Raw genomic sequence first — 17,613 nt, 5'->3', positions numbered from 1 at the left:
ATAAAAACATAAGAGCTCCACTCCAAGGCGAGACCTGATACTCAAAACCAGCCAGCGCCTCTCAGGTCAGAATAATAAATCAGATGTATTATTATTCCAAAATGGCCTCTGAAAAATAATGATCTTCGTATATTTCCAAACGTAACTACATGGTTACATGTTCAAAATGTCAAATGCAATGGCACAAAATGCCAGTGGTCTCTCTTTGGTCGGCAATAATAATGACTCACCAGTCAGAATGAAGACGCTATAAAAATATGAATGGTATTTGACGCGAGAGGCCGTGTTAATTGCCGGTGGAAGTTGTGCTTATTTTGTGAGAATGTGTGAGTATTTAGTCAATAAGTACGATGTTTCATGATTTTATCATTTTTTCTTTTTTAATTACAAATAGCATTAGATGTACCCTGCATTGTGCATGATCATTAGAAAGCATACCCACACCCCATAATCTGTTTGGTTGAGAGACAAAATAGTCCAGTTATCAAAATCCTATGTACACTTAAAAACAAAGTTCTTTTGCATGTAGCGGCGGAGGGTAGGACAACTCTGAAGGAAGACTTGCGAGTTTGCATTTGCTTCTTTTTTTTTTTTTGTCCAACTTGGTACTGAATCCCATCCGATATCAATCGTCCAGGCCGGGCGATTCCCCTTGCTGAATTCTCGAGGCTATTCGGATGGCTTCCTCCAACGAAGGCTGATCGCTTAGCTGCGCAGATTTAAAAAAAAAAAAGATTCATAAGGAAAACATTCTATCATGATTCATCCAGGTTTCTTTTTACATGGGCTACCATTTCTAACTTGTCACAAAAAAACATTTTATTCTAAAAATCCATGACACACACAAAAAAAACATAATCTTTCATGTCAATTCCATAGTCATAGTTTCTTGTATTCGCAGCATTCAAAAATCTAAACATAGACATTATGCCATCAAAATGTCCACTAATTCATATGAATTAATTTTGTACTTTAAATCTTCCTTATCGTCACACAGCACTTAGAGTGGCGCGGATCTTTCCCAACGGACTTCCTATTTCAACAGAAACTCACTTTGTCATTTGTTGTGATTTTCTGTTAAATGTCGGAGAATGCCAGGGATGGCCAAGTCATGTTTGTTTTGTAATTAACATGACACAAAGTGGGAACCGGGTTTTGTCCAGACTAAACAAAAGGCTGAGCAACAAAATCGTAACCTCTGAGGTGACCGAAGCCCCTCGGGTTATTTTGAGAACTCTTTTCCAAAACATGTCATTTCAATAATTCTGATGAAAAATGACAATGATCAAATTTCACCAACATTATTTATATCATACTTTAAAAAAACAGTGATAGCTCCGTTTGAAAAATAGTTTATGGGTTCTCTGTTTTTATAGGCTCTCAGGAAGTGATAAACTAATAAAACCTCACGGGAAGAGGTATTCTAAAACTTTAAACTGACAAATGTCCACAACATACTGTATAATAAAAAAGATGTTTAAACGGTTGGATTATATTTCATAAATCTACTGTGCTCAAGCGGTCTTCATTAAAAATAAGAATTTGTTCCATATTGCAGTGAAAGTATTTGAGTGAGCCAATGTTTTAAAGGGCATGAAAAGCAACCCCCGATGTAACATGGATTCCAATATGAAAATAATCTAAATATAGTCAAGTGCTACCATAGTTGGAATTTGTGCGCAACTGCCATTGGATGTGATTGCTGCTGCTCTTTAATATGCATTTTTATAATAGTGTAGAAAATTCCATTCAGACCCATCAATGAAAAATTAACAGATCAGCTTTTTACAGCAATTACTATTACTGAATGACAAATAAAATGACATGTGGTTTCACTATCAAATCGGCCGAGCTGAGCCCCATCCTCTCCACACATAATGCAAATCACACTTGCAAATAGATCACCCTGGCTGAGATGGTGCATGGGGAAACAGGATTTAAATCACTTAAAATAAATAATAATAAAAAATAAAATAAACCCTCAACTTCAATATGGCTGTCAATTCCACTTTCACCCGGAAATACAGAAAAATCTAGCACATTTTTGTCTCCAGATGAACTGCAGAGCCCATCTAATCTCGGTTGTGAAATCGCTGTTGTGAACCAAAAGGGCAGCAACCAGCAAGCCACATAAATTGTCTCTCAGATGGATTAAGGTGTAGAGATTTAGTGGGCATCATCTGCCGTTGAATAAATACAAAGTGCCCAGGTCACAATCTCAAAAAGCCTTGATCTATTAAAATCAGTTTTTGTACTCCCGCTTTGAGATGACGATTAGTATTTCATTAAGTACCAACCTGCACAGCAATGTGAGTGCCATTGGAGGTGGCCAGTAAAGTGACTGGGTGAATCTCTTCCTGCTCATGGCTGTAAGTGGCCTCCTCGACACTTTCAAAGGAAGTCATGCCGGGTGTCATGATGGCCACCTGGGGGGGGGGGGGGGGGGGGGGGTCAAACATACACTCAAATTTAGGAGGGGGGGGCAAAGTTTACCAAGTCCAGACCAAAAACAAAAACAAAAAAAACAAATGAGGAGTCAAATAGTTCATTTTAACCAATTAGCTCATGAACTCACATTTTTGTATTTCAGTAATTTTGCTTTTATTTATGACCTTTTTTCATTTCATTCATCTTCCGAACCGCTTGATCCTCACTAGGGTCGCGAGGGGAGCTGGAGCCTATCCCAGCTGTCTTCGGGCAATGGGGGGGGACACACCCTGAATCGGTTGCCAGCCAATCGCAGGGCACACAGAAACGAACAACCATTCGCACTCACACTCACACCTAGGGACAATTTAGAGTGTTCAATCAGCCTGCCACGCATGTTTTTGGAATGTGGGAGGAAACCGGAGTACCCCGGAGAAAACCCACGCAGGTGACCTAATGGTTTAATGAGAGAAGACGCTTATATCATTAACCAATGTATAGGCCGTAAAATATAGAAAAATAATTTTAAGTATGGCAGCAAGTGCCAGTAATATAATATGTAAGAAAAAAAACATTCACCTGAGAGAAGACACTTTGACATTCACACCATATGAAAAGGTGAAAATTTAAGAGTAGAGTAAGCTCTTTTGGTGCTTGCGTGTTGAATGAACTTTGGCCGTACTCAATTCTGAGTACGGCAATGCATTTATTTTTATCTCAGTTCACTTTAGGGAACTGGAACACGGATGCATATTTATTTGCAGATTCATTGGTAACCATGTTAATTTTGGAATGAGTTAAGTATGTATTGTACACAAGAAGTTGAAGATATTGGGGTTCCACGTGAAATTTCAGGATGAACCTATTATGCACTATGATCTTTATGGTTGAACTTAATTGGACCGTCTCTCAGCTTTTTAATTCACATGTCAAACTGTTCAATGTTTCAGTATTATTTGCACAACTTGCTGTTCTACATTACATCATTATGTTTTTGTTTTTACCTGAGCACCCTGCGTGGCCAATTCGTGGGCCGGGATAGTTATGGTGGTGCCTTCTTGGGTCACCATGGTGATGGTGCCGCCCATGGCTTGTAAGTCCGCTTCGGAGATGCTCACCTGGAAAGGCAGGGCGAGAACACTACAATAAATGATCAAAATCTGTGAGTGCGTGTGTATATCCAGCTTCAGGCACAAATTATACCTGCTGTTGAGTCCCGTCCGGCTGAGTCACCACTGCGACGTGTTGCTGGGCAACCACGTCGGCGTTCTCTACAGGAATGTGCTTGGAGCCTGTGTCGTCTTCCTCCAACACCGCCGCAGTCGTCGGGTAGATCACACTGGGGTCATCAATGGCGTCTGGAAACATGACAAAGACCTTTCATGTGATTTTAAGCGGAATCCTGTGACGAAGTGCTTAGGGGGGTCATAGTATGGGGTGGGGTGGGACCAAGGAGTATCGCACTTCCTCTTGCTGCAAAAACCAATTCCTACATCAACATGCAAAACATTCCACTCACCCGTGGGCGGCTCAAAGTAGGCCTCCTGCTCCTCCTCGATGGGCTCCGTGTCATTGTGGGCAGTGCGCTTATGCATAGCCAGCGTGGAGATCTGCTTGTAGGTCTTTCCGCAGTGGTTGCAGTTGTACGGCTTGCACGGCGTGTGGACCACGTGGTGCTTGTATAGGCTCGAGTATTCTGTGAAGCGTTTCTCACATCCGGGCACAGTGCACACGTACGGCTTCTCCCCTGAACACGACACAAATGAATGATAATATTAATGCTTTGTTTCTATTGTCCTCAATGGAAATGTTTGTCGCTTAGACGAAGACATACTCCAATGTCCAAGCCGACAAAAAGGAGACGTAAAATGGGCTTTTGAATGTTTGCAAACAGATGTTTGATCTCTGGAGCGCCTACCTGCCCATCAAGTGAAAAATGTACCTATCCACACACACGCACACTCACAGAATTAAAAAAAAAAGTGAAAGTCACTGTTTCGTGGATGTTTGAACTTTAACATTGCACTAATACGTTGGAGACGCAGGTTTCATGTATTCCCTGCAAAGAACTCACACTGACTACCACTAGAGGGAGCCCAAAGGAAGCAGTGGCCTGAAAAGTTGCCTGTTGCACTCATCATAGAATTTACTTTGGAAGAAATTACTCCCCAAATTCTCAATGGAAAGTATTGCGCAAGAACTAGCAACATCAAGATTGCAATGGGCCTCGAAGATAGAGCTGCACTTCAAGAGAAAATTACCGGTGTGGATTCTCATGTGGTTCTTGTAGTTGGTGGCGCTGGCGAATGAGCGGCCGCAGTTTGGTTCGGAGCAGTAATACGGCCGCTCGCCCGTGTGAGTGCGGATGTGTACTTTGCGGATGTTGGAGGTGGTGAAGGACCGGCCGCAGCCCTCCACCGGACACTTGAACGGCTTCTCTCCTGCAACGCCACAAAAACGGAGATTTCAGGGACTTGCTTAACCGCGACAGAACAATGACTATCGATACCAACAGTCACACGGTTCCTGTGCGTTACATAGTTCAATAATAAATGTAGTTATTATTGAACTGCAACTGCAGTTCAAATAACTGCAGGGAAATGCAAATCCAACCAAGATCGGATTTTTTTTTTTTTGCCCATATGCGACTCGCATCTGAATTTTTTTTTTTTTAAATCAGAGTCTGAATGGCTCAATTCACATTTTTGTTGCAAAAATCTTCAACGTTCTGGCTGAGTTCATGGTCGTGGTTGCGTACCTGTGTGCGTGCGGGTGTGCTTCTGAAGATCTCCCGAAGTTTTGAAAGACTTGCAACAGTTGAGCTCCTGACAACGATAGGGCTTCTCGCCAGTGTGCGTGCGGGAGTGACTCTTGAGGCCATAACCTTGAAAAAAAAGGCAAGAAAAAAATACATACACTAGTTATTTTGTGAACAAAGGAGGACTTTGACCGACTACGAATTCACATTTAAAAAATCTATGCATGTTCTCATCAAAAAGAGGTTTAAAGGAGACATTTAACAAACTTTATAATTGTCCGTAGGTAACTAAGGACTAGGAAAGGCTCCTTCTCACACGCAACCCTAGTGAGGATATGCGAGATAGAAGATGGTTAGCTCCTGCTGTGTCATCATGAAGTCAACGAGAAAACACTTTTAAAGCAAGTGTCCATTAATGTCACATATAAAAAAATAAAAAAGACTAGATTTGTTGCTGGAGGGGCAAGAAAAGTAGCTGAATTAGCAACCGTGAGTAAGTAGTGTTTTTGTTGACCAACACCTTGGCTTGACCTTGAATTGTTATGCCTCGACTTATTTTGTCTTTTTTGTGTATTTTGACTGAAAAATATCACAGACCTTTTAAGACGCATGCACTCCAAAATGTGACAAGAAAAAAAAGGCATGTCTAACCTAAAGCTGTACAAGAAACCCTACCTGTTGCAAACTTCTTCCCGCATCCCGGATATTCGCACATGTATGGCTTGTCTCCGGTATGCGAGCGTTCGTGCACCTGCGTCAACACAAATGCATTAATGAGGCTTCTTGTGGATAACAAAGTATGTCCAAAAAAACAAAAAAAACCCCAACAAATAATTGACTGAGTGACCGCTTGTAACTCCAAACATTCATAATTGCTGCACTTGTCAGTACCACTGCAAACATATTGACAGAACAAACCTTGAGATGGTGTGCAGTGGTGTACAACTTTCCGCAGTCCTCGTGCTCGCAGCGGTATGACTTCTCGCCCACGTTGGCCACCCTCCTGTTCTCCTGACCCTGTAGCACAATCTGGCAGACAAGAAAAAAAACAAAAAACACCATTAACCCCAAAACGGATCACGTCTCTGGAAATGAATGATAATTCTTCCATACCCGCATGTGCACGCCATTGTCTGCCTCCACTCTACCGTAGGGAACCAAAGGATTCTCGATGTTCTCCACCTGAGCAGAAATGATGCCTGCGAGTTAACCGAAGTTGAGGATTTTTCCTTCCTTTACAATCACTGCCAAAAAGAGTTGATATTTAAGTTGTGACGTGATGGTAATCGGAGCGCACTCTGGCAGGCCCTCGGTGACCACAAGCTTCAAAGTACAATATGTGGCACTTTTATTTTGAAAGTTGTGCTTTTATTTTATGCGCACGCTAGTTCAAGCAAGGTGGCAAGCATGAACTACAACTTGTGTCAGTAGTGGTGTCATTTTAGCAACTTTGCCATCCCCCTGCTTTACACTTATCTACTACACATTTGGGAATCTGGACTAGGAACGGCTAATATTTGCTTGTGCCGATGCACAAAATTAATGTGATTATTTCTTAAGTGTAAAAATGTCACTTTGATGACCGCCTATAATTTTGTATTGCCAAACAACAATGCGTATATCTTTAAAACGAAGCAAATACGCTTTCTAAATGCATAAAAAATAATACGGACAAAAGTGGAGGTCAGCATGTTGGCTTGGCCGCCAGCAAGTGTTCCAGTTTCTCATGGGGCCCCTTTTGCAAAATGAATTGCCCACCTCTGGTGTAGGGTCTCTCACATTTTAAAAAAAAATGGGTTAAGATGTTAAAAATTGGTTTGTGTGCATTGCGCCATAGCTCTGCATAGAGTAGATACACAAAAGGGAATAGCTTCGCTCACCTTGGTGGTGTATTGCTCCAGCACACTGATGGTGTCGGGGTCGATGGCGGTGGCCTCAGCGTGCAGGTCAGCGATGGTGCCGTCGGCCTGAATGGCCAGGATGGTATTGGGCTGCGGCATATGCACCGTATGTTGGATGTAGGCCGTGCTGCCGTCTTCCAGCTGCACCTCCTGCAGACCGCCTTGCTCGTACGTCTCTGCTTCACAATAGAAGCGGATACAAATGTTTTTTACCTGTGTACTTATTTTCATTACTTCCAACAACTATTCCTTCCATCACTGCAATTTATATCAGGAGATGGGACGGGTACCTTGATCCGTTTCATGAGATGTGCGCTGGCTGATGCTTTGAAAGGCAAAATGTCATCACACATAAGGACATAATTAAGCCGTGGGCCTTTTTTTAGGCCATGTACAGACTATAGTTTAAAAAATATATAGTGTTTTGCTTTTTTAAAACAGATTAAATTTTTAACATTGGTTCGTATTAGTATAAAAGTCAACAGAAAGTATACATTTAAATCTGATGTTGGCTATAACAAATTAGAGAATGCACCACAACCTCGGAAGTTTCATACATGATCTTTAACTAAAGTGAGAAAGACACAAATGGTAACGACCTACATGCCAACATAATATTAGAATACTTTTTTTTTTAACTTTACCTTTTGGTGTGTGTATGAAGGCTGTTGTTCCATCTTCAAGCTGAACTGCTTGTCCGTCTTCCAGCTGCAAACTGTCTCCTCCTGGAATGTTCAAAAACACTTGATTTCTCAGCAAATTCCAAACATACATGATGTGTAAACCGGCGACGACGCCGAGGTGGCACCTGCTTTGGGCATGGACACGTGCCGGACGTAGGCGGCCGATCCGTCCTCCAACTGGATCACCTGACCGTCCATGATTTGTCCGTCGGAGAAGGCCGGCTTGGCCTCCCGCTGGATGTAGGCAGTGGAGCCATCCACAAGCGTGACGGCCTGCAGGCTCACCGTGTCCATGGTGTCCATCTGATCGCCATCTGGTGAGGGAACACAACTTTTGAGACCCACAAGGAACCCTTCGACACTGACTGTTGCCCCCGGATGCAACGTTATCAAACTCCATTTTATGGATTACTCTGCCATGTCACATTGTTGAATGTACTTTCATTTGACGGTCTTTAATCACATATCATTTTTTCAGCCACAGGTGCAAATGAAATGATAAATATATGGGTATTAAACTGCAAAACACGGTTTGGTGGCAGCTAGCTAGATGTCTCTTGGTACCCAGGAACGCATTTTGTGTTTTGCTATCGTTGACGCGATACGCTAAGCTAGAATGGAGGAACATATCATCATCAAGGCTTATTATTCAGCCATGGTGAAAGTCTGCGCTCTGCTCGGTGCCTTTGTTCTGGTGTGTTACTCGATCTTTGTGACGCTGGAGTGAATACAACTTTTGTGTTGGGTGTGAGCAGTGGCACAACACATGAACCCCTTTCACACAGCCATCGTGCCTTCTGCGTGGCTGTTCTGTACAAGCAAGGACACAGAATCGTGGTGGGTCATACTGTGTATGGTATTCCAAGACGCCGAACTGTATCCGGAGTTTGATACAGTAAGAAAAACAAGCAGGCATCATCCAGCCATCTGACCGACTTTGCTGGGCTCTGTCTAAAAAGGTAGATATATGTCATGTGTTGTCTAGCCAAGTCAATCTCTGGACAATAATCCAATAGAGCATTTCTCTTCCTGAAGAGGGAGACTGAAAGGAGAAACCAATAAGAAGTGAAAGAGGCTGCAGTTAAGGACTGGAAAAGCATTTCAAATGATGAACACAACAGTCTGGTGAAGGTTTGCTACAGTTATTGCAAACAGTTGTGCCACCTAATCTGAAATAACATTCACTTGTGTCTGTAATATTCAGTTTATGTCTGTTCCATTGTTTTTGCTCAGGTGAAAAGTGGGTGAATTTCAAACAAAAGGTGCTCTGTCCTGAGCTGTTGAACACATCCACGTGTAAATAACATGAAATAAAAGCTGGAATTCTGAACTTTTTTCTCATTCATCTTTTGATCTGAAATCCAAATGTCTTCAGTATACAGCAAAAACACAGACCTGGGCTCTTGTTCAACTCACCTGCCACAGTCACTGCTTCGGTCAGGCAAAGCGTGACGGGTTGACCGTCTGAGTCGTGAAACTCCGTCATTCCTTGGGAGTCCCGGTTGAGCTGTGCCAAGAGCATGCTTCAGCCGCTGCCATGACACAACACATGAGTGATGAGCGTACAGAAAAATTGTAATCTGGCAGCAGTGCTGATAAAACTATTTGTCGCCAAGATAAATTGTGCCACTAAACATATAAAGGCATATGACACACAAAGTGGAAAAGGTTGCTCTGGCAACACGACATAACATCCCTGTTGGGTCGACTTTCAAATCGACTTCTACAGTTTTTGTAGGTTCATTTTCAATAATTGTGTCTTGTGTAAGCCCCCCACTTCACTCCCAAAAAACAAACAATGACTTTGTCCGGACTGTGAGGAATAGGTTTGTAAAGGAGTGAAAGAAATTGAGATAAGTGCCTGGTAAATTTCCACAGGAAGTTTGGGGAATGGGGATTTTTTTTTTAAAGTACCAAGTATAAAAACATGGACTTGTATGAAAATCACATTGAATCACATTTTTATGTGTAGGTGATTCTTTTGTTGGGATTGTATACTTCCAAAGATAGAAATCAACAAAAAGATTTAGGATACATCATGAGAACTCCACAATTGTAAATGTGGGCCACCTTGAAAATTGTATTAAATTATCTGTTTTGGCACAATTAAGGACACCTGTGCTTAAAATGGACGTCCACAATATGGAGGCTCATCTTAGAAATTCAGCCTTTCAAGTTTCTAACTTCCATACGCTTACACTTAACTATTTCATCGGTTTACCAACCAGTTTATGCTGCTTTCGACGCTATACATTTGAATATGGAAATATAACTATGTTTCATTATATAGTGGGCAGTTGCTTTTATTCAACACTTGTCACACTTCAGAGCGCCCAAATGCACACTTAGATCGAGGAGTTAGCATCCATGCCAACTGCGGCAGCTAAGCGCCATCACGACTTTTAAGGCGTCGTTCCGCTTAACGTGAATATTGTCACGAACTCGTCTCCTAAGTGTGCTCTTCTCAGCCCTCGTACGCTCATTTGATGATAGCGTAAGTGCTAAAAAGTGAGCAAACAACGGCTAGCCGCTGAGCTTGCCACCGCTTATTCGCGTGAAGTCGACAAGACGGGCTCATTAATGATAACATAAGCATTTTTCGCCCGTCGTCGACATGTCAATGTTATAAACGACGATATAAACGACATTCTCCGTTCGTCTTATGAGCTCCGGCCGCAGACAGCCACACCCTCTGGCTGGGTGACGGCAGTGGGAATACTGCACACTGGGTAAAAACCAATTTATATACGAACCTTGGGAAAAAATTTCCAACAATTCCTCCTGTTCGACCACCATGCACCAGTGCAGGAAACACTCGACACCCGGAACGTGTATGAAAACATGACGTTCCTGGCGATGACCGGCATTCTCCGTATTTACCTGCATTCCGATTGGTCGACATTTGAAAGGCTGTCTTGCATTGGCCGAAATGAACGTCTCACATTTACCTCAACCCTCAGTAAATGGGGTTTGAACTCGGCAAGAATACGATGGCCTTTCAGCCATATTAGAAGGGGCGAATATGCCCCTTAATTTATGGAATAAAAAGGGGGTTAACTTCATGAAACAAGGACTGAAAATATAAAGCGGGTTGTGTTTTTGTGCATATCTGCGTTATGCAAGTGTTGTTTTGTGCAGTTCGTTGTCTTCTTGTTTTTGTGCATTATGTATTCCTGTGACTGTATTTGTGTTGAGTGTTTGCTTGTTAGTGGGTAGTTTTGTTTTTTCTGCTTCGGCATGTGTTTCAGTGTGTCTTGTGCGTGTGAGTTTGTTTTTAAAATCGTATCTTTGAGGGTCAACGTTTGTTTTATGATTGTGCAGCAAATGACTTGTTTTTGTTTTGCTATTTAGGTTGGGAAGGGAAATAGTGCAGAGGGAAATGTATATTTCTTTAACCCTAACCTTTAAAAACAATGAACAACTTTATTTTCACAAATTTCTCGGCGATGGCCTGCCTTTTTCGCATTAAAACTGGAATTTAAATCTGATTACTGCCTTTAAAAGGGCCAGTCTTCCAATCAAATTAATAGCAGTCTCACTCTATAACACATCCAATATGGCGGCGCCAGCTACAACCAATTCAGTACACGATGCGTCAACAACTACTATCCCTGTTCTTTCGCATGGAGGGCGGAAATAAAATTCTCATACACGTTCCTGGGCCCCTGACAGTCGCCATTCCGCGTCGTTCTTTGTATTGTTCCGAAACCTTTCGACAATTCCATAGCTCCATAAACGACACCGCAGAGGTCGAACACGCGTGGGACGGTCGTACCCCGACGCGGAAACGTCTCGTGTTGGGGTTTTTCCCCACCGCGAACGGTGGCCCGGTCGAATGTCGTTTGGCGAGCAGGCTAGCTGGGCATCCATGTTGAAAACAAGGCCGTGTGGGAGAAGCGCAATGTGGGCAATGCAGTCGGACCGACGCTGAGAGTACCTGAATGCACCACAGCTGACAACCATCAATGGAATGATTAGAATTAAGTGGAATTACTTTGTTAACATCACGTTCTAACAATTATTCTGTAAATATGTAGCTGTAGATGTTAAAAATCTAAACACTCTTTTTTAAGACACACGAGACCAAAATAAGTAAGTTTTTCCATCATTAATGTGATCCCAAATGAAGTTCAAATGTTCTTGGAGGCTTTTTTTCCTGATGTTTTTGCATTCTACCAGAAGCCTGAAGATTTTTGCCTACACTGACCTCTATCCCCTTCATTTAGACAATGTTCCTGGCCTTTGTGGTTCCAACTGAAAAGCCACAAAGCATTTGAATATAACTACCATGTCAGTGACTTTATTGAGCACATTATTTACATGTGAGTGCCAACAGGTTAAGAGTTGGTTTGACCCTCCATTATAAGCGACACAATTTTGTTTTTCTGAGAAACAGATGTATACCTAACAATAATTCAATTTATTAGAATACAATCTAGGCATCACTGAGGATGGGGCGCTCAGCTTTTCTGCTTCTTCATCCAATCACAGCTCTCGGTTACCGCCACTCACTGCTTCGACCCCAATCACAACGATCATTTAAGATATCCTTTATTTGTCCCACACTGGGGAAATTCACAGTCTACAGCAGCAAGATTGTGGGTAGAAAGAAGAAAAGCAAAGTGTTTGCATTCACAAAATAAATGTTAGTTTCAATGTACACCGTTCAATTAAGTGCAATATAAATATATAGTTAAGTGGCTGTGCTATTTAAAGCGGTTCCAGCTAATTAATCCAATAACTCTCGGTTGTGCTCGCTTCCTGCTTTCTTGACAAATCGGGTTTCAGTTCCACATTCTTCCTGCTTCTTCAAATTGCAGCTCTGGGTTCAACTAACTTCCTGTTTCTTCGCCCAATCACAGCTCTCTGTACCGGCCACTCCCTGCTTCTCTCTATCACAGCTCTCGGTTCCACTGACTTCATGTTTCTACGGAGAAAAGAGCAAATATGTGTGTATAGTTTTCGGTGCGACCTCGTTTAAACATTGATGATGTCACCCATGATTGTCACTCCCAACAAAGACAACATGATAACTTTTTATTAATTACAAAAACTTTATTGCGAGTTCATGCTTTGTTTTAAATGATAGAAACATGGAGGCCACCAAAAAAATAGTACTTTGGCATAAGAAAATAAAAATTGTGGCTGATATAATCATATATACACGCAGGATTGTTTTGGTTCAGAGGTTAAACGTGACACTGACAGTATCCCCAGGATCAAGGTCGATCATCTGGGTTTGCTCCTGTGAGCCAGGCCGGCTGGCGCTGATGGTGTACAATCCGGGAGCCACCTCCATGTAGAAGTCGTCTGGTGGACCTTGACCTCGACTCCGACCCTTCAGACCAGGGGAGAAAGTTGAGATGATGATAGAGGTTCTTGGTATTTCGTATAGTATGACCGAACGTGCAGCTAAACACGCATTTGACGGCCATCTAGCTTCCAAAGATGATACAATTTTGACAAGAGATGTTCCTCACCGTCATATGCTTGGCGGTCTCCCCAAAGCGATTTGGATAACTGTGAATAAAGCCGTATGCCAAGATGTGTCCACAAAATCCGACTTCAACGGACAGTTAGGACGGCAGAAAAAATCGTTGGCACCGCCCTACCCACTCTTGAGGACTTGCACACTGCAAGAATCAAGACAAGGGCACGGAAAATCCTCCTGGATCCCCCGCACCCTGCCCACCACCTTTTTCAGCCACTCCCCTCAGGCAGACGCTACAGATCCATGCGCACCAAATCCAGTAGACACTTAAACAGCTTCTTCCCTCTAGCCATTAACTCCTTAAACAGTCACTGACAGTCACTCTTCTTGCACCACAAAATGGTACTTCAAAACTAGTGGTTACTCTAAAATGGTTCAATGATTTTGTTGTTTACGATGATACTAGTGCAGCGTGTTATACCGGAGACAAATTCCTTGTGTGTTCTACATACTTGGCCAATAAAGATGATTCTGATTCTGATTCTGAAAAACGGTCAAAACAACAATCCTGTTGAATCATTGGAACGAGTCCAAGTCCCCAAGCGGTTTTGCATCGCTCTTTGTGGATGTAAATGTGGACTTTTGTGCTATGAATACACATTGGCTCGCAAAATTGAGAATCAAATGCCTCAGGTCACATTCAAAGAACCCTCACAATTTTCAGTTAGCCTCACACTGCATAAAGCTAAAGCGACTGATGGCTGTTAGCGCGCACGAAGGAAGGAAACCCCAATAAGGACAGACAACAGCAATTATTATATGATATTAATGAAGTTGCCAGTCATAAATTTCCAGTCATGAACTTCCACCAAGTGATAATGTGCAAAACAGGAAAAAATGCATGCCTATATAAAATGTACAAGTTGTATTGGTTGCCGGGAAGTATCAGGGAACTTTGGGTGATCCGACAATTACGTGGTGGCCCTGAGCCATCATCAACGTCGGATCTTGGCTTCGTTTTACTTTATATATATCTATCTATATATATATTGCGCGTCGTCCCGCACGCGGTCTGTCCTTCCGTACCTACTTCACCGCGCCGCTGCGCGCCGCCACTGCGCGCCGCCACTGCGCCGCTCAGGCAGTGGCTCACTACGATCGCGCGGGCATCTTAGTGAAAAAATGTTGTCTACCCACAAGCATTGCAATGAAATTGTTAGTTATTTAGTAGAGCTAAACATCTCTTTATTTTCGCGATAAGCAATGAAGATGAACAAAAAGTTGAACCAAGCAACAACACTTTTGTGGGCCAAAGGCCCACCTTACCGGCCTTCCGCAGGAACTAGCTGATGAGCCGCCCGGAGGGCGGCGAACCACCACCTTACCAGCCTTCTGCAGGAACGAGCTGATGAGCCGCCCAGAGGGCGGCGAACCAGCTAGTATATATATATTAAACATTTATATTCCATTGTTTCATGAAACATGAATTGGTGAAAAGATGAACCCATACATTTGTTTACATTTTGTTATCTGTGATTTATTTTTACGCTACATTGGTTTGGCAGAATATTGTGAAGTTGTTGTAGTGAACGCTTAAACTGCAAGTCAAAGTGATCCATGAGTTCACAACTCTAATTGAAGTAGATAAACTGATCTTTAATATTAATTCATTGCTAATTTGCCTTTATTTTAGTGTAAGGCCAGCCGATAAGACCAAAACATTTATGGATAATATATCTGATGTTTTTGTAATACAGATTTATTTCTTGTTTGTTAAAAGACAGATGGTAAGAGGGCATTGAAAAAAATAATCACATTAAATTGGAATCGCAACATTGAAAAGGGGGGGAATCACAATTATATTATTTTTCAAAATCCTTCAGCTACAAGTGTGAAGCATCGCATTTCATTTGAATGCTTCAAAAGATGCCGCGGTACCGATATTATGCTAAACTATGCTGTACTCACATGTTGCCCAAATTGAGATGAGGACCCAATCTTGGTTGCCCCGATGTGTTTATGGTAGCGAGGCACATGTTTCTTCTCGATGTTGGAACCTTGAGAACATCCTACCGAGTCGTAGAACCTCTGCAATACACATACAGTACCCAATTGAGCCTGATGAAGACCAGTTTTGGAGAGTGTGGGGATGATTAAGTGACAGACTTTGCAATGAATGTGAGTCTCCGCCATGAATTCAGTGATGGTGGAAAAGGCCTCCTGAAGTTCCTCCATTGTTTTCTGACAATGACAAAGACACACATTTGACATCTTTTTGAGAACAAACTACTTTGATTTGGGTCTCGTGCAACATGTGTGGTGTAGTTGAGTAACATTTGTGCTGCTTGAGAAGGAACACTGAGTAGAGATGGAGACCGCTAAGTTAGCTTTACATGCTAACAGACAGATTTGCCATAATATATTGCAGGGGTTTTTGTGGGGAGGGGGGGGGGAGTAAGTTTCTACTTTCGGTTATGTTCCCAGACTCTCAGCAAGAGTCGCTATCAACCCAATTTTTGTGATCATTTGCACCTGTGTTACAAAAAGGGAGCACTGAGTAAAGATGTAGACTGAGACAGTCTCTTGCACTTGTCAGCCGGTTTGCTACTCCAGTGAACCCTTGCAAACTCACAAATAGGCATTCTATAGAACATGGAATATTACCAGAAAATGGTCCTGATTCACACCTATCTGCACATGTTCATGCCTTCTTAGGGGCTGTTCCTGCAGCTAGCGTTAGGCCACAGCTGATAACCAGACGGGTTGATGGCAAACGGCAGCAGAACCCGATGATAAAATGGCTGAGGGGAAAGTAGTCATTTGGAATTTTATGGGTTGTGAAGGGCCGTAGCCCTTTATAATAGAGCAGAAGTATTTTGGGCAAGACATAAATTCACAAGTAGCTGTGTCCCACAAACACTGTAGTGTAAATGTTTGTCAATGTCAGCAGGCCTCACTTTGCTGTATACGGCCCTGTCGTCATCTGCCACAGGAGTATATGTGTACGGCAGCTCGGCCCAGTCCACCTTCCGCCTGGAGGCCCGCTCCAGAACCTCTCGTCCGCGTCGGGCAGACTGTCGCAGAGACTGTTCAAGACCGGCTAGCGTTGCCATGAGAAAAACAGGCTCACCTATAAGGAGGAAACGGCACTCATTTATATAATCAATTTTGTTTCATGACATGATAAGAGCAGGAGCGATTTTTTTTTCTTTTGTAACCATATTAAGTGAAAAAAATTGAGGACTTACTCACTCAATTGGAGCGAATCAAGAGCGCAATAATTTGTTTAAAATCAAGAAAAGATAATAGTTTAATGATAACAAAAAGGGTTATTGAGGTTACAGCAGCAGTTTAAAAATTATATATACATTTAAGTACATAAAAAACTGTTAAGTATAAAATGTTCATGTGGCGATTTACATGGATTTTCTGTGTAGGTTTCATGGTTTCACTCACCAGAAAAAAAACACAAAAATGTCGACTCTCAAATTGAACAATTAGTTTGTTCTTGTCCAAAACTCAACACGCATAGAGATTGTTAGCTTGGAGTGATAGTTAGCCGTGTCCTTTTCCCCCCCATGTAAACCGTGTCTCGATCATTTTCATTTGTTTGACAAATAAACTAAACTGCGGGGCTTTCGCACGAGTTTAGGAAGTTTGTATGCAGAAATTATGTCATTACAGCGCCACTTCAGGAAGTCTCGCGCGAGATAATGCGATTAGCGAAGGGCGGTCACGTATAAAACAGGGCGATTTGAGTGACTTCAAACGTCAGTATGTGTCATACTACTGAACCAGAGAATACCTTGCTTTGACTCGTCACGTTGAGCCTCACAAATGACACCTTCCGCACCACACAACAGAACAGGACGAGTGAGAAGCGAATCCCTCGCTTTTTAAGGCACGCCTTCCGGAAATGAAAACACGGAAGTCACATTGCCTCAGCAACCGTAGATCAACTTGTGCGCCATGTTGGATGGGGCAATTGTATGCCCTTCGTTCATTATTCTGGTTTGCTCAAATGTTATTAGTATAACTCTATTAAGGATGTAGTTCATTCATTATCCTGGATAGCTCAAATATGTTATTACTATACTGTATTAAGGATATAGTTCATTCATTATTCTGGTTAGCTCAAATATGTTATTACTATAACTGTTAAGGATGTACACCAAGTCAGCACTGAATGTAATTTTCTATTGCAATAGTTAACAGCAAAAAATGTATAAAACACTTAGTATGATGAATATTAATCAAATCTTGTTTCTCATTTGGCAACATTTTTGGTCCCCCTTTTACAAATTACACCCCGATATTGCATTTTAATTTTATTAAAATTAGACCAGTCCCTTTAATTGTGCCGAAATCAGAAATGTATCATTTCTTAGATTCCAATACAAATGTGATGACTGC

At 42.1% G+C, this 17,613-nt stretch overlaps 2 protein-coding genes across 11 annotated transcripts; both read right to left on the bottom strand.

The window, feature by feature from the left end:
* Positions 1-574: 574 nt before the first annotated feature.
* On the bottom strand, positions 575-10,642 carry znf143b (zinc finger protein 143b). Of its 4 annotated transcripts, none has more exons than XM_052060551.1 (15): positions 10,523-10,642; positions 9,186-9,301; positions 7,895-8,083; positions 7,731-7,811; positions 7,066-7,265; positions 6,299-6,367; positions 6,104-6,214; positions 5,861-5,936; positions 5,186-5,311; positions 4,689-4,868; positions 3,947-4,174; positions 3,631-3,785; positions 3,432-3,545; positions 2,298-2,426; positions 575-709 (listed from the first exon to the last, which is right to left on the bottom strand). In XM_052060551.1, the coding sequence occupies exons 2-15, from the start codon at positions 9,289-9,291 to the stop codon at positions 626-628; spliced, it is 1,848 nt and encodes a 615-aa protein (XP_051916511.1). In that variant the 5' UTR covers positions 9,292-9,301; positions 10,523-10,642; the 3' UTR covers positions 575-625. The 4 variants fall into 4 exon arrangements, with proteins under 4 accessions (XP_051916511.1, XP_051916514.1, XP_051916513.1 ...); XM_052060554.1 differs by having other exon boundaries at positions 7,066-7,262; XM_052060553.1 differs by lacking the exon at positions 10,523-10,642 and adding an exon at positions 9,995-10,499.
* Positions 10,643-12,310: 1,668 nt separating this feature from the next.
* akip1 (A kinase (PRKA) interacting protein 1) lies at positions 12,311-17,129 on the bottom strand. Of its 7 annotated transcripts, XM_052060583.1 has the most exons (7): positions 17,006-17,129; positions 16,158-16,330; positions 15,367-15,441; positions 15,169-15,288; positions 13,250-13,289; positions 12,976-13,107; positions 12,311-12,696 (listed from the first exon to the last, which is right to left on the bottom strand). In XM_052060583.1, the coding sequence occupies exons 2-6, from the start codon at positions 16,311-16,313 to the stop codon at positions 12,989-12,991; spliced, it is 510 nt and encodes a 169-aa protein (XP_051916543.1). In that variant the 5' UTR covers positions 16,314-16,330; positions 17,006-17,129; the 3' UTR covers positions 12,311-12,696; positions 12,976-12,988. The 7 variants fall into 7 exon arrangements, with proteins under 7 accessions (XP_051916543.1, XP_051916539.1, XP_051916540.1 ...); XM_052060579.1 differs by lacking the exon at positions 13,250-13,289; XM_052060580.1 differs by lacking the exons at positions 13,250-13,289; positions 17,006-17,129 and adding an exon at positions 16,657-16,957.
* Positions 17,130-17,613: the final 484 nt, after the last annotated feature.

The sequence above is a fragment of the Hippocampus zosterae genome, chromosome 3 (assembly GCF_025434085.1).
Source record: "Hippocampus zosterae strain Florida chromosome 3, ASM2543408v3, whole genome shotgun sequence".
NCBI classification, from domain to species: domain Eukaryota; kingdom Metazoa; phylum Chordata; class Actinopteri; order Syngnathiformes; family Syngnathidae; genus Hippocampus; species Hippocampus zosterae.
This window is presented reverse-complemented; position numbering and strand designations above follow the sequence as displayed.